Source organism: Odontomachus brunneus, unplaced genomic scaffold (assembly GCF_010583005.1).
Source record: "Odontomachus brunneus isolate Ranch 3 - 2012 unplaced genomic scaffold, Obru_v1 Obru_scaffold_052, whole genome shotgun sequence".
NCBI lineage: Eukaryota > Metazoa > Arthropoda > Insecta > Hymenoptera > Formicidae > Odontomachus > Odontomachus brunneus.
Genome location: NW_022639502.1, coordinates 563,569 through 580,427, shown reverse-complemented (window position 1 = coordinate 580,427; position 16,859 = coordinate 563,569). Strand labels below are relative to the sequence as shown.

Genomic DNA, 16,859 nt, shown 5'->3' with positions numbered 1-16,859 from the left:
TCTCTCTCTCTCTCTCTCTCTCTCTCTCTCTCTCTCTCTCTCTCCCTCTCTCTCTCTTTCTTTTGGTTCCTTTTTGCGAGACGCCACCTGCTTGCATGAAATATCGTCTGCCGGCCGAAGTATTCCCCGGCAATATTTAACGGGTGCCGGCTAAAGAGAAGGATAGAAGCGAAAAGAATCCGAAAAGGGCTTCGCGCCGCGATATCGCGCGATAACCGCCGCCGTACTGAAGCATCCTCTTACACAGCATGTCTTAAACGTCGCCTTGGAACGTAAGCGCGAGCGCTTGATCGAGCTTTACGCGAAGAAAATGTGCCGGTCAGATTAAACGTTCAGGACGCGAAAGAAGGACCGTCAATCGCGGACAATAAGATTTTCCCTTTTTGTGAATAATTAGAACTAAGTAAGTTAAAAGTGTCAATTTCTCCAAACTTAATGGACATTCTTATTGCTTTGGTCTTTAAATAGGAATATTTAAATTTTCAGCATAAAATATTGGATATTCTTTATATGTATTTTTATGTTCAACATTTGACATCAACGTTGAAAGTTTCGATATCCGATTTTGTTTAAAGACCGAGACAACAAAAATGTTCAGATGTACGGACATTGTCACTTTTACCTCAAGCAGGTTAATCGTAACGATTAGCAAAAAGCTGCAATTGGTAATTGCCATTCAGTTATCTTCTGATCGTCGTTTGCTTCCAGCAAAATACGGAAGTCTGGTAATAATCCACGAGAAAGTCCATCGTGAAACGATAAGTTTGCGTTAACCGATTTAAGAGGAAAGATGATAGTTGAATTTTCCTCCCGGAATTTAAAAAATAAATCCCTTAAATCGGGTGGTCACCTCTCTCGAATGATAACCGCGGTACGGGAGGAAGAGTATAATTTGGTGATACAGCATGCGCCGTGGGAGTTCCGGTTTGCGCAAAACTAGACTTGGAAATTCCACGAGATTCTTAAAGCGCATGGTAGACACTATGGTCTCGCGAAAGTTATCCGCGCCGTATTCCAGGTTACTCCCGTAAGATTGAATTACGTGCGCCATGTTACACGTATTCCCTGAAGCGCGAGCAGCCTTTTACAAGAAGGTTTAACGTTCTCAGCGTGTGTACTTACATACTACTTTACGTTATATACTCGCTACTTATCAGCTACTTTCGCCACTGCGCGTAGGGAGAGAAGAGCTTTGCTCGTTTGCAATTTGCTTGACGCAACTTATTAACCGAACGAGCGCTAAGTTTTCTCTTTCTCTCTCTCTTTCTCGCGAAAGATTCGTACACCTTTGGAGAAGATCGGCGATGTTACTCGTGACAGATTGCAGAAATTCAGCATGGGCAATTATCCATGTGTACGTCAAACAGCTATCGCAAATAGATGTCGCAAACAGCGAAATATTCGCCAAGTGTTTTGAAACGCGCGAAAGTTGAGGAATTAATTTAGAGCGCTTTTCGTACACGCAAATAGTTTCAAATCTTCTCTAATGCGCCTAATTAATTATTGATCGAATCGTTTGTTGCTTTATTCGGCCAGAGAAAATTATTTAACACGAATAAGGGTAATACAATACTCGAATCACAGACGAGTTGTTTCTCCCTCGAATGTAATTCTTTTTCTCTGTGTTCGCGTTAACGAGCCGTAATGTGGAGAAGCTACGTCGCTTTCCTTTGAATTTTTGCAAACGTAGGAATAACTTCGACCGTATCAGCTCTCGAGGGTAGTGTCAAGGCGGAACGCGAGGAAGCGCAAAAGAAAGAAACTGTTAAAATGTGCGAGGGCCCCGTACTTAATCGTTAAATACGAAACGATCCGCTGAAACCCGAAGCATCGCCAACTGCTATCTGCTGACACGTCTGTCGCTGATAGCGCGAATGCTGTCTCCTCTCGAGAAGAAGAAGAAGAGAAGAAGATCCCACCTGAAGAATCTTCCTGTGACTTCTGAGAAATTCGACGAGCACGGATTCTCCATCTTGTGTTAGTCCTCGGAGCAAAAGTCCACTGCGCCACTGGGAAAGACAATCGGCTACTGAAAACCGGTTACTTCATTGGCAACGCGTTAATCGCGCCCCGCAATTATACGAGTAATCTTTTTTAATGGCGCTGAACCTCGAGTCGGCACCTCCCATTCAAATCCGCGAAAAGCAGATCGATAAATTGCGCTAGAATCCGCAAATTTACGCCCTTTTTTCTCAAATGGACCGATTCGTACTTCAATTTATCTTCCAATTATTTTTTAATTCTAACTTTTACGATGTAACTGTGCATGTTAATAAAAACTAAAGATCGCACTTCATGACGATAAAAATGATTCTGCGAAGTGTGCGTGCTCTAACTCCATTTCGCTTGCGAGTAAAAATAAACAGGGACGGACCGGGACGTACGCTAAAATTAGCATTATAATGGAGTTATAATGCATACACACAAACACATACATACACACACACACATATACACTTTTATATATATATATATATATATATATATATATATATATATATATATTTATATATATAATGCACTTACGCTTTACCATGCACACTCACAGATGTAACTTCAGTGTAATGCGTATGCGACATGTAGGCAGAGTCGCGTCAACATATACCGGGTGTCTCGGGAGCATCGCTCGACAGTACGAGTCTCTTAATGGATTTAGACATGACCAGCTAATTGAAAAAATAATAGCATTCAAATATCTCCTAATGCAAAACGCGAAACTCATTAAAAGAAACATTCGGTTTATTTGTGAGGAAATATACTTCAACATGCTTTCATTTTTAAATATGTTGAGATGTAATTTTTTTGTGAAGTAAGATTATATTTGCCAATAATCATTTCGTGGTGAGGTGAAGACAATATCTATCTTTCCTTAGGGTTTGATAGGTGCGCCCGGATTGCCGGGTATGCAAGGTGACCGTGGTGACAGTGTCTACGGTGTGAAGGGTCAGCCTGGCGAACAGGGTGACAGAGGAGAGGCTGGATCACCGGGTAAAGACGAATATAAGAAAAAAGAAAAATCGACGCCCGTGAAAGGTCAACCTGGACCAAAGGGCATGAAAGGCGACTACGGAGGTTGGGGTCTCAAAGGAGAGTTGGGTATCAGAGGTCCACGGGTAAATTAAACCATTTGTATCAAATGTGATTGTGCAAGTAATCCTATAGAAAATTATAAACATATAAAAAAATTAAAAAGTAAAAATGATATAAAAACAGAAAAAGTTTTGATACAAAATATAAAATTTGATTTCATGAGAAATATCTCAGTCGATTGCAATGTTTAAATGAAATGCAATTATTTTGCAGGGTCGATCAGGCTTCCAGGGCATCAAGGGTGTAAAGGGTGAGCAAGGTGACGATGGACCAAGAGGCAAGCAGGGTGTCGAGGGCCCGCCAGGTCCAGCTGGTGAAAAGGGAGAGAAAGGAGCTCCAGGATTCGCGGGATTACCTGGCGCGGATGGGAGTGATGTAAGTGTGTCGCATATATATTATGTACAATATTTATAATAAAAAAATAATAATTATATATTATTATTTATTACCCTTCATATTATAAAGGGAGAAGAAGGAGAAGAAGGAAATCGCGGTTCACCTGGTAAACAGGGTGCCGAAGGAGAACCTGGAAAATACATTCCGGAACTCGACGAGATAATCGCTGGGAATATCGGAATACAAGGAGATCTTGGTCGGTATAAGTGTATAATGAATTATTTCTTTCTATGGAAATATTACTATTAATACTTTCTTTAATAACATTAATGAAATTAGTAATAAAAAAAATGTTTTAATAAATTAAAATACACACTTAAATATTAATAATGTGATTTTATATGTATATCAACGAAAAATTAAGTAAAAGAAAAAAACTTATTTTTGAACCTCAAAAATATTTTTGCATTTCTTTCATTTTCCCAGGTCCCATTGGTGACGCTGGCGAGCCTGGTACACCTGGTCAGATAGGAAAAGTAGGTTTCATAGGACCACCGGGATCACCAGGACCTCCGGGTATCTCCGGTTTGCCGGGAACGAAGGGTTCATCCATAAAAGGAGAACAAGGAGATGATGGTTCGTAATTCATGAATCTTATTATATTGCTTGTTATATTGCACTATTATTTATTGAGCGAAGAATCCTAAATAAAAGTTACTTTTGCTTTTGGATCCAGGCTTAGCGGGTTCTATCGGACCTCAAGGACCTCCCGGACTGCCCGGTTTACCCGGAATCGTCGGAGCTAAAGGATTTCCTGGTGTAACGATAATTGGACCACCAGGACCTGATGGCATCCCGGGCCACCCAGGAGTGTCAGGCTCTCTTGGTGAACGCGGTGATCCCGGTCCTCCCGGTAAAATCTGAATCTACGTTTGTTGATATAACACGATAAAAAAATAGAATTTTACAATTTTCAAACTTATATTTATTAAAAATTGTAAATACTAAACACTCGAGATAAGTGTTAACATTTGTGTGCCGTACAGCAATTTTATTTATCAATTATATTATCAAATATATTAATATTATTCTAAAAATATTAAACTCAAATAATTTTCTCGTGTACTAATTACAAATAAATATCATCGTTGAATAGGAGAAAAAGGTTTCCCTGGAAAAGGCATAAGGATCCGCGGACCTCCTGGAGAACGAGGTCTGCCCGGCACACCAGGTTTACCTGGCCCCGATGGTTGGCCCGGTAGATCCGGTCCTAAAGGAGTCAAAGGTTTTCGAGGAGACGATTGTGGCGTGTGTACACCCGGTAAGTATAATAGTCTTAACGAATCATTGAATCTTTTCGAAACATATCGTATCGTAATGATAACGATAGAGATATGACATTTAAAACCTCTAATTATTAATCCAATAATTTGATAATTATTAAAAAATTGTATCAATCGTCGCCAGGTCTACCCGGTGAGAAAGGAGAGCGTGGTGAGTCTGGTTTGGACGGATATCCTGGTGCGTCTGGTTTCCCCGGATTGCCTGGTCCTCGGGGTTTTAAAGGAATACAAGGAAAACGAGGCCCGGTCGGACCTTCAGGACTTCAAGGTGACAGCGGAAGGTCCGGTATTGCGGGGATCCAAGGACCCAAAGGCGAAGCAGGCAAGATATTTTTCCCGCCAAGCGAAAAGTTTGTGAGTCCACCGGGTGACTTCGGCGAAAAAGGCTTACCTGGACCCGAAGGACTTAGAGGTCCACGAGGAAGACCAGGACTTATCGGTGACAATGGTGCACCAGGACCAAAAGGAGACAAGGTTTGCATTCATACTTCACACATGTAGAAACGAAACAACTTTTTGTATTTAAAAAGTCGGAAATATCACAAATCTCTTTAATTGAAATCTTAATTTGTAGGGTGAACATGGTGCACTTGGATTACCGGGTAGAGACGGTTCGCCGGGATGGGATGGTATACCTGGTGAAAAAGGCGAGGACGCTTCAGTACCGCTCGCGTTTCTGCGCGGAGATCTTGGATATCTGGGAGCAACAGGAGAGAAAGGAATACAAGGAGACAAGGGTATCAAGGGAGAAAGTGGAGTATCCCTGGATTATAATCTACAATCTAAAGGCGAAAAAGGTTACAAAGGTGAAAGAGGATCTATCGGTAAGTTGAAGCACCATTAAAAGTATTTCACATATAAACTTCTTTGACATGTTAGTAAGTTCAAAACAAAGCTAAATTACTCTTCACGTCTTCTTGTAGGTCAATTTGGTTTCAAAGGCTTCCAAGGACGCGCGGGTGACGAAGGTATAACCGGATCACCCGGTGAGGCTGGCTCACCAGGTATTTCGCCTCAAGGCTTTGTAGGCTTGAAGGGTTATCCCGGAATGCCAGGAGAACAAGGATATCGTGGTGCACCAGGTTCACCTGGATCGCAGGGACCAGTAGGTTTTCCGGTAAGTCGATACGATCGAAATATCTTTATATTGCTTTGATAATTTCATTAAATTTGTCTTATATATAATAATATTTAAATTTGTCTTATATATAATAATATTTAAATAACTTCATATTCAATTATTTATTTTATTATTAATTCTGAATTAAATTGTCGGAACTTTCTTCCATAAATGAAACAACATACGTAATCTTTTGTAGGGTCGCGTTGGCAACAAAGGTGACCGAGGAGATCCGGGCACGAATCTGACTTACGGTGAGATCGGAGAACGCGGATGGTACGGTCCAAAAGGAGATTTCGGTAATAGCGGTCCTCCAGGATTGCTTGGACGAACAGGAGAGGACGGTGCGAAAGGTGCCAAGGGTGCTAAAGGAGCGCCTGGTTACGAGGGGTTACCTGGTCTTCCAGTAAGTAGATTCTTTTCATCAGCTCCTAGAAAGATTACTTCACATTGAATCAATATTTACGGAAAATTATATTGAACTTATATCGAATTTCTACCGAGAATACTTATTAAAATTATTGATTTGACCGATATTAGGGAACCAAAGGTCAACGTGGCGATAGTACACAAGGTAATCGAGGTCTGCCAGGTATACCTGGCCAACCTGGAATGCCTGGAAGAATTGGAGATGTCGGCGTGCGTGGTGAGCAACCACCGTAGACTAACATTACTTATCTATAACGACAAAAAAGTTATCCTGTCAACACGCAATGATAAATAATTCTCAAGTTCTCATACTATAGAGCATACATTATACCACAAACGTGAAATGACGCCATCGTTGTACAAATTACCATGTTATAGACAATTAATCAAAACAATGTTCTTCTAGAAGTAAAAGATGAACGAATCGTATCTCAGTATCAAAATTATAAACCGAAAGTATCTGTTGTCAGGTCCCGATGGTCCTTCTGGATTTGACGGAATGAAGGGCTTGAAAGGTGAAGTGGGCTTCATCGGGCGACGTGGTGATGATGGTGACACGGGACTTCAGGGATACCAAGGCATGCACGGTATACAAGGGAAACCAGGTGTTCCAGGGAGAAAAGGAGAAGTAGGCGAGATTGGCGAGTCAGGACCATCTGGTTGGCTCGGTGTCGACGGTATAGACGGAGCACCCGGGCCTAAAGGAGAAATGGGAGACTTTGGATTCCCCGGTGTGCCGGGGGTGCCAGGACCGCCTGGATTTAAAGGTGAATTGGGTAATCGTGGACTCGAAGGATATCCTGGACTTCTTGGCGAAAACTCCTTCAGTGGTCCTCAGGGTGAAAGCGGTGAGCCTGGTTTCATGGGAGAAATCGGGCCACCCGGTTTGACTGGATTCGACGGTAGACCGGGTTTGCCAGGAGAACCAGGATTATCTGCCGATGGGTTCAACGGCCTGCAAGGACAGAAAGGCGAACCAGGATTCGACGGATTCGATGGTACCGAGGGACCAAAAGTAAGTATCTTATCAGGAAGTGATCATCTCAAGGGAATAAAAATTTCTAAGATGTAAGAACTATATGTTTATATTGGTTTTTATGTACTAACAATAATATATGAAAAATTATACTGAGAAATTATAACGATACACAAATCAATTAAGGGAGAAATTGGTGACATGGGTCCTGATGGATTCAAAGGCGAGCGAGGAGATCGAGGTTTCCCTGGAAGGCGAGGTCTGCCGGGAGTGTCCGGTAGACACGGTACAAAAGGTACAAGGGGCCCGATTGGTCCCGCTGGATTTGACGGATTAAAAGGAAAACGCGGTCCCGATGGCGATCCTGGTACAATGGGTCGACCAGGTACATAATCAACACGTGTTCTCATTGATTTTAACATATAGATTTTCTATGATTTTTATACAATTTTATTTGTATAATTTTTATAATCGTCAAATTCAACTACTTTCTCTTAACATTTGTTTCTTATAATTTGTATCTTTTACCAAATTACTACATGAATTTTAATATGTTCTACAATGCTGTTATTTCGATCTTCTTCATGCTTATATGTTACACAAGGAATGAAATGAAATGAAATGAAACGTGTATGTCCTGTTCATTATGAAGATCGATTACTTAACCGAAAATATTTTATGTCAGGAATGCCGGGCGACAAGGGTTTCAGAGGAGCACCGGGTATCATGGGTGCTCCCGGATTTAAGGGTTACATTGGCGAGCCTGGTTCACCATCTTACGCTTTCGCGGAAAAGGGCGATTACGGTAACCGCGGCCATGATGGTTTCCCCGGTGTGAAAGGACAAGTGGGCGAGCCAGGATACATAGGAATACACGGCCGCAAGGTAAGTGAACGATGGCTAGATCGGATATCCGTAACTTCGGAAGAACTTACTTAATCATCCATTACAGGGTCAAACCGGAGATCGAGGATACGCAGGTCCCGCCGGTTTTACAGGATTACCCGGTTTCCCTGGTCTGCCGGGTGATCAAGGATCTGCCGGAGCTCCAGGTAAGTAAACCTTTGTATACAGGTTAGTTTGATATTGCAAGGTAGTAGTGGAGAGTATACGTGTACATAACTTATCTTAACTCTCATTCAAATTTTCGATATATATGATATAATTATACATTAAATTTGTACAAAAGTCATTAGTACACATCATTTAGTACAGTTATTTCATTTTTACTATAAATTCGTACAAATTTTTACTCAAAAGAATTTTTTTATCAAACTTTTCGATTTTTTTAGAAAGTCTCGGATCAACGCTTGTTATCAACATTTTAATTTTTTCAATACAATTCTACGAGTTTCTTATCATTATATATGCATACATCAAGATATCGTCACAATTATTCTTCTATTTTGTATCCTTCTGTTTGTTTTCGACAGGTTTGATTGCTGAATATGCTGAGCCCGGTGAAATTGGTCGCGCTGGTCTGGATGGTTTACCCGGTGTCGCAGGACGTCCAGGACAGAAGGGAGCTCCCGGTGAATATGGTCCAAATGGACCTATAGGAATCTCTGGAGACATAGGCGACAGCATTCGCGGCCCTAAAGGATCTGTGGGAGAACCAGGTGTCCATCATCATTCGTATTTGTTATTGCAATCTCGTCTATCTAATTCTTTTTCTAATTCGCAAGTAAATAAAAAGAAATTTTAAATAACAAGAAATTTTATTATTCAATGTTTCTAACCGATATTTTGATTTTCGACATTATAAGATTTTGTAACTTTATCGATTGAATTTAATATCAATTTTGTTTCTTCGTATGTCCTTTGTAAGGAAAAAATTTCATCTATTTAAAATCTTTTTTAACTTACTATATTCTAATCAGGTGCTAGAGGATTCGTCGGCTTACCAGGCGTACCAGGCTCGCAAGGAGTGCAAGGCTTCACTGGGGCACCAGGTCCAAAAGGTTTACGCGGAGAACAAGGAATATCCGCGGGTAGCATCAAAGGGCAACCTGGTGAAGTTGGATTTACTGGATTGGACGGTCGATTTGGGCAGAAAGGAATGAAGGGTGAAAATGGTCTACCCGGGTTCAGCGGATTACCTGGACCGAAAGGAGTACAAGGAGAACCTGGTGAACTTGGTCTACCTGGATTGCCTGGCCCTCACGGGCCTCAAGTGAGTTTTACTATCCTCGCAAGTGATATCCAATACATACGACAATTTTTTTCGCACGATTTTATTTTTAAGTGACCGAAATCATTTAGATAAATAAAAAAAATAATTACCGCTTTTTTTTATAGGGACCGAAGGGAGAACTCGGCATAAATCCTTTCTCGCCATTCCCTAGAAAAGGACTTCAGGGTGATATAGGACCGCCAGGATTACCGGGTAATATATACTTTCCTTTACACAAATAACAGATTGTGACAGATTTGAGGGAGATACGAACCTGTGTGGCTATGCAGGTTTCCAAGGACAACAAGGAATGATGGGTGATCCTGGCAAGGACGGCTTGCCTGGACGAGAGGGTGAAAGAGGTATGATTGGTCTGCCTGGACTGTCAGGACCGGATGGTGAAGATGGGCCTACGGGTTACTCAGGACCTCCTGGAGCGACTGGACGTCAAGGGCCACCAGGTATGGGCATATACGTAAAATGTACACATATTTAATAATTGATCGTCGGAGCACTATAATTTTATTTTTGGATCGAATATAATGTGTGTTATAAGAAAATATATATTATTTAATATATTAATAAAAAAATATATGTGTGTGTGTTGTATATATATTGTATATTTTATATAACGTTTATTATGGGACTAAATGGGAAAACAATTTCTTAGGATCCCCTGGTGCACCTGGTATACCCGCACAGAACGGAATCGGTCCAAAGGATAGAGGTTTTTACTTTGCTCGTCACTCGCAGTCCGAAATGATACCAATTTGTCCAAAAAATACTGTAAAATTATGGGAAGGATTTTCTCTATTGCACACCATGGGCAATGGACGAGCCTACGCGCAGGATCTTGGTAAGTGTGGCAAAATATTTTTTCCACATAAATAATAACATACACGCGCATATTATTCTAAAATATATAATTCCCTCATTCTCTCTCTAATGTATTTATATTTAAATAAATTAATAATGTATAAATAAATTAATAGTTTTATGAAAAGCGCGTGCGCGTAACTATTAATATATTATATATATTATATATATTAATATATATTAATATATATTAATTAATATATATTAATTGAATTACTTATATTTATACTATTATACATGAAGTGCAAAAATATTAAATTATTTAAACTTAACAAAATTTAATTAAATTCCTAATACTAAAAACCTTTAAAAAATGGCCATCGCAAAAATATATTATAATCCAGGCGCTGCCGGTAGCTGCATCAAAAAGTTCTCTACCATGCCGTTCATATTCTGCAACTTGAACAACGTGTGCGATTACGCCAATCGTAACGACTACAGCTACTGGCTCAGTACGACCGAGCCGATGCCGACGATGATGACACCGATACCGGCACCGGAAGTTGGTAGATACATATCGAGATGCTCTGTGTGCGAGGCGCCAACCAGAGTGATAGCCGTCCACAGTCAATCCATGGCTATACCCGAGTGCCCAGGTGGCTGGGAGGAAATCTGGGTCGGATACAGTTTCCTCATGGTGAGATCGATTGTCATATATCGGACTGATACACTATTAAAGTTTCAACCGAAATAGTCTATAAACAGCACAGTGCGTTCACTTAAAGCAACATTCAAGGAAACATCTCCTTTAGCTTGTTACTGGTCAACGATACAAAAATTAAAAAATCACTTAAACGAATGAGCACCTTTTAATAAACGATCGTCTTGCCGAATAACTTTTCAAGTAACGCGCCTCTTTTCCCAATTATAGCATAGAGACGCGGCCGCCGACGGCGGTGGTCAGTCGCTGGTTTCCCCGGGATCCTGCCTCGAAGATTTCCGCCTCCGGCCGTTCATCGAATGCCGCGGTCTTGGCACCTGCAACTACTTCGCCACCGCGACGTCGTACTGGTTAGCGACAATCCATGACAATGAGATGTTCCGCAAGCCGCTGCAGCAGACTCTTAAGGCCGATCACACGTCCCGGGTGAGTCGATGCGCCGTGTGTGTTCGTCGGCGTGTCACCGAGGTCCAAGGCAGGACGGACCTGAAGCCTTTCACGTCCAACAACGAGCGAGTACCGAGCAACGTTCATTACCCTCCGTCGCCGCGCTATCCGACCGATTACCAGTCGCATAGAACGCGAGCCGGCCAAGAGAGATACCCCAGCAACCAAGATAGATATTCTAACCAGGACAGATACTCCAGTCAGGATAGATATTCCAACCAAGATAGATATTCCAGCCAGGATAGATATTCCAACCAGGATAGATATTCTAACCAGGATAGATATTCCAACCAAAACAGATATCCTAACAACCAGGACAGATACTCCAACAACAGACACAACAATTACCGTAGGAGGGGTCGCGTACGCGGCAGGCAGGGCGAACGACCGTCAGAGTCACCCGACAATCAGCCGTAGAGGATGATATACGAAGTGCACACACAACACCGAGAACACGAGCGGCGTCAGTGACGTGCCAGGGCGTAGCGAGCCTATGTATATAAGAAAACAAGAAACTCTCTTTCTCTTCTACTAGTTAAGTTATGTATGACAGCCGGGTGTGCCCTCTGGTTCGTTGACTTTAGGCTGGGTAGAAAAGGATAGCATGGACAAATACTTAGAGGCGATTGGGGAGGCTAAAGTAAGCCGTTTGAGATAATCCGAACAACACGGAGGTCCGAGAGATACAAAGACTAAAAGGAAATTCTCACGGTATTGTTTGCAGTCTCTCGCATAAGAATTGGGAAAGAAACTATGTCAATAAATGCTTTTCTTTCTTTTTAATAGAATCGATCAATGTATTCTCGATAATCTGTGAGAAAAATTGGTAATTATCGACTATAGGAGAAGCAGCTCCAATCACCTTGATCTTGACATGTATTATAGAGATCACCCTCCTGAGTAACCCTTAGAAGGTTTTAGGCAGCGCTTGTTGTTTAAAAACTTATGAACAAAAAAGTTTGAGTAAATCAAACGTAATTTTTGGACATTTTTCTATAAAAATTCAACATGAATCGGAAGAGGCATTTTGCTTCTCAGAGCGACTGCTATTGAAACCAACACCATAAGTTATTTATCTCAAAATTCTTATCTCGGACTCTTCTATCGCACTTCTAAGAATTTGCTGGTGTTATCCGTTCCTACCTTATTTACAAGGTCTATATCTCTGTCTCGACCACTTGTCCCTTCCTGCGCGCCCAATAAAAAAAGGCGACGCCGGCTGCCGTGAAGCCGTAACTGCCGTGTGCCAAATAAAAAAAGGACCTATCGCGTTCCATCGTAAACTGCCAATCGCTGACGCGATATATGAAAATAGCACTATAATAATTAAATTAACGTGATATATGTTGTATCGCTACTGTAACTATGTACCGCATTAAATAAAAATCGTTTTGTATATGCTACAAAAATTACTCCTAAACGTTTATCTACTGTTTTTTCTCTTTATAGGAATTCACTTCTCAATGAATTGTTGCTGAAAAATAAAAATTCCTCTGATTCATAATTTCGTTTCCAATACAAATAAACAACGTATCTGATAAATTTTTATTTCCACTTACTCTAACAGGAAAGAAAATTCGGACCTAACGATAAATTATACAATTGAAAAATAAAAAAATCGAAGTAGGATCAGGTTTCACAGCAATTCAAATGAAATATATACACAGTAAACGATAACGCGTGAAAAATACTAAATTTTTACTAATGTGTGAAAAAAATTAAATAGTACAAATCAAATATTAAATACTATTACTAATAATTTATTATTTATATACACACATTAACTAGTTATTTAAAAATAATTAAATATCTATTATATTCCATTGTTTTTTAGATATTATAGTAAGTATCAGAAATCGATATTTTTTTATACTCGATTCTTTTTCCAACATTATCCACTTCTACTTGTAAGAGCCAACTAAAAAAAATGCAAGAACATTGATAATTTGTTAGTTTAATAAAAGACGAACGGACCTTCTTAAGGACACGCAAAATTCACATACAAGCGCTTCGAAATGAACATACACGGTGAGAGATCGGTATTATATTTATATTTATAAAATTATTCATCATTAGAAAGCACATATGATCTATCTATATGACGTAATTTGCTACGCACACCCGCGTACGAGCGTGCCTACGAACAACGCACGCATCACGCATACACGCATACACGCATACACATACGCGCCTAACATCATCTTACCCATCCATCTATCTTGCATACATCTGACATTAGCACACACACACACACGACATACACAACATGTACATGAGTACTACCTTGTTCTCTCTCTCTTTTTCTCCTCCCCCTTTTCTTTCTCACCCTCCCTTTTTCTCTCACTCTCATTCTCACTCTCGTTCAATCTCACACTCTTTCTCTCTTTCGTTCTCTCTCTCGCTCTCGTACGCGTAACATACGTATTTCCGCGTTCACAGGCGAGTACATGCCTATGTATGTACGTGTACATATTCAGAGTACCTCACGGATGTGTGTTTTTTTACGGAGATTACAACTTTGTAACTGTTTTCGATTGGAAGAAAAAGCAACAAGGGACGAGCAGGCCAAGTGTTAAATGTCATCACAGCATCATCATTACCGTTATCGTCACTCAACTGCAGTCATCATCGTACTCGTTTCCTCGCGCCACGCGGAAAAAATGTATTTTATACTGTACAAAATATCAAAAAGCAACGAAAGTAACAACAACGCACGCGCGTTTTCGCTAGACACACGCAACGAACGAAAATTTGATTCCTCTTTTCTTTTTCAAATTCCTTTATTTTACATACACCTCTCTCTCGGCAGACCTCAATCACTAAGCGAAACAATCCAACTTCCGTAAATAATTTGTAAATAATCAAACGCGTTTCTTTTCCCGCTCTCGATAAAACTTTCGGAATTTTAAAGAACATCACGTGACGGACGCATACTATAAAATAACGAACGAGATAATAACATACTCTAAATAACGCTACTAATTGCCATGTGCGTCCGTCGAAATCACATTTGAAAATCACGCCGAAATGAAACGGAAGAGAAACACGCTTTTCTCGCGTATGTCCATTATCATCAAATTCGCGCATAACAACAAAAACAAGATTCCGCCGACGCGAAAGTCGCCGACGTCGTTTTCGCGTATCAACCCCCTTGCTTGAGTTTATAATCGCACGCGTTTAAAACCTCTAGTAGCGATTTCTTCCAACTTTTAATAAGTGGTGAACTTCCTGGAAAAATAAGACACTTGCGTGAGATTTCTTTCATATGTATGTGTACACGCGTGTACACACACACACACATATACATATACGCGCGCACGTGCGTATGTACATGCGTACGTACGTGTGTACATACGTACATACGCACGCACACGTAAACGTCGTGTGCGTATACGCGTGTAAGTGTAATTAGAAGATTTCTTTTTCTCATTTATATAACAACAGATGTCATTTAGAAGTAATTTAGTGTGCATCTAAGACCCAAAAGAGAATCATTACCGAGCTATGCAAAATAGAAGATCGATTTCCTCTTTTCTTTCTTTCTTTCATCGCGCATGTATAGATATATAAATATACGTCAATTTATATATCGATTATACATAAATAATGTCCGCTTCTATTATTTATATATAACGCGTACATAAACCCACTATACATATATATACATATACATTTATACAATATATATATTGTATTTATATCTATATATATATAAAGGTACTCTTACTATTAAATAGAAATATGCATATTCCAAGTGTTCAATAATATCAGTATCGCGATATATATAATAAAATAATAATATAATAAAATAATAATAATAATTCTTAATACTATAATATATAGTAATTGCAACAAGAATATTGGTAATAGTGATAATGATATTAATAATAATAATATAATATTATTAATAATATAATAATAAAATAAAATAAAATAATTAATAGTTATTATAATATATAATAATAGTTATAATCATATTAACAACAACAAGTATTCTTTGTCACATTTTGGTTGAAGATTCTTACAATCACAAATATATTATTCATAAATGTAATAGTCGAAAGGATGTTTTTTTTCTTTTAAATTAAGGAGAATATGTGAATAGAGTGCTCTATTTCTTTCTTTCCTCTGTGTACAATAATTAAATCCTATAAATAGTTTCTATGTTCAACAGCCAGTGGTATAGTAAAGTATACCTTTTGAGGTACCTACATAGTTTCCTCTCCCTTAACGCCCTTGCTGATATACCAAATACAATACTGACGGAGAACGCGACACGCATACACACGCACAAAATATGATACTCACACACACCTATCAGCAGGTAACATGCGGATGTGGGCTTATCTCGTCGGTATGCCTGCGATCGTTATATCGTATAATATCTCGGTATCGTTGTCCAAAGCCGGGACGAGCTCAACGAGAAAGAGAGATTTTTTCTCTTCAAAAAAACAACAAGAGAATTCTAGAAACTCGATTCTTCCCTCATCGCGATATCTCGAAACATCAATACCTCTTTTCCGTTCTAATACTCATTCAGGAAGTCTCAACATAGCCAAACGGAAACTTTTGGTCCTTCGAGTTTGAAAAATAAAAAAGAAAGGGAGGAAAAAAAGTCCCGCTGTTTTCCACCCTTTTTCTTTATCTCTTTTATTACCTCTATTTTTCTCATTCTCTCCCTCCTTCTTTCTCTTTCTTTTTCTCTCTCAGTTTCTCTCCTTTCTCGTTCACTCGCTCGTCCCATCTCCTCGACTGATAGACGAGCAACACATTCTAGAGAGCACCGCGCGCTAGTTTCGCATTGTATTTGGTGATACGTATATGAATACTGACTCCGTATGTGGCGTTACATATAATACAATAGTATCCATTACGTACAAGAGTGTATATGCGTTTTATAATTCTCTCTCATTCTCTCTGACTCTCTCATACTCTCTCCCTCTCGCGCTCTCGCTCTCTCCCGTACTTTTACGTCCTTGTATCTCCGTTTCGCTCTCCACACACTCAAACATATATTACATGTAATCCTTTACTGCGTAACGGGATTGTGGTGGCCTGCAGTCACTCGGACAGTAGTTTCTGCAGTAACGACGACTTCTGATCACCTCGAGCCACCTCCTCCATAGTAGCCTGAAATACAAAAGCTTTATGAAGATCGCGTTTATTTCTATGACCTTTATGTCAGCGGGGATTTCGAAGCCGATTGCGGGGAATACAGATCGATAGAGTACACGCGAAAACGTCGAGGGATCGTAGAATCCCAACGAGTCTGAATCTTTGGCACTCAAATATTCTGTGACTTCATCTCTGATATCTCGAATATTTACGAGTCCAATAGATTTGTACAACTACGAAAGCGTGGAATTATGTATCTATAGCACCAAAGATCTACGATCGAGTTTGCATGA

The 16,859-nt window shown here is 39.9% G+C and overlaps 2 protein-coding genes across 7 annotated transcripts in view; one reads left to right on the top strand and one right to left on the bottom strand.

Moving 5' to 3' along the window:
- Window positions 1-12,871, top strand: part of LOC116845423 (collagen alpha-5(IV) chain) — a 57,716-nt gene extending 44,845 nt beyond the window's left edge. Inside the window, exons 6-27 of the mRNA XM_032818083.1 lie at window positions 2,874-3,113; window positions 3,304-3,465; window positions 3,556-3,682; window positions 3,913-4,062; window positions 4,163-4,339; window positions 4,583-4,747; window positions 4,894-5,243; window positions 5,344-5,593; window positions 5,693-5,886; window positions 6,089-6,295; window positions 6,430-6,535; window positions 6,789-7,333; window positions 7,481-7,679; window positions 7,980-8,179; window positions 8,247-8,346; window positions 8,728-8,913; window positions 9,175-9,467; window positions 9,593-9,680; window positions 9,758-9,928; window positions 10,138-10,323; window positions 10,688-10,980; window positions 11,215-12,871. Coding sequence (XP_032673974.1) covers window positions 2,874-3,113; window positions 3,304-3,465; window positions 3,556-3,682; window positions 3,913-4,062; window positions 4,163-4,339; window positions 4,583-4,747; window positions 4,894-5,243; window positions 5,344-5,593; window positions 5,693-5,886; window positions 6,089-6,295; window positions 6,430-6,535; window positions 6,789-7,333; window positions 7,481-7,679; window positions 7,980-8,179; window positions 8,247-8,346; window positions 8,728-8,913; window positions 9,175-9,467; window positions 9,593-9,680; window positions 9,758-9,928; window positions 10,138-10,323; window positions 10,688-10,980; window positions 11,215-11,868 — 5,043 coding nt within the window. The 3' untranslated portion in view covers window positions 11,869-12,871. The remainder of the gene's footprint in view (window positions 1-2,873; window positions 3,114-3,303; window positions 3,466-3,555; window positions 3,683-3,912; window positions 4,063-4,162; window positions 4,340-4,582; window positions 4,748-4,893; window positions 5,244-5,343; window positions 5,594-5,692; window positions 5,887-6,088; window positions 6,296-6,429; window positions 6,536-6,788; window positions 7,334-7,480; window positions 7,680-7,979; window positions 8,180-8,246; window positions 8,347-8,727; window positions 8,914-9,174; window positions 9,468-9,592; window positions 9,681-9,757; window positions 9,929-10,137; window positions 10,324-10,687; window positions 10,981-11,214) is intronic.
- Window positions 12,872-13,485: 614 nt separating this feature from the next.
- LOC116845424 (nuclear receptor coactivator 3) overlaps window positions 13,486-16,859 on the bottom strand; it is a 140,607-nt gene continuing 137,233 nt past the window's right edge. For all 6 annotated transcript variants that reach the window (XM_032818091.1, XM_032818085.1, XM_032818084.1 and 3 more), the window contains one exon: window positions 13,486-16,581. In XM_032818091.1, coding sequence (XP_032673982.1) covers window positions 16,513-16,581 — 69 coding nt within the window. In that variant the 3' untranslated portion in view covers window positions 13,486-16,512. The remainder of the gene's footprint in view (window positions 16,582-16,859) is intronic.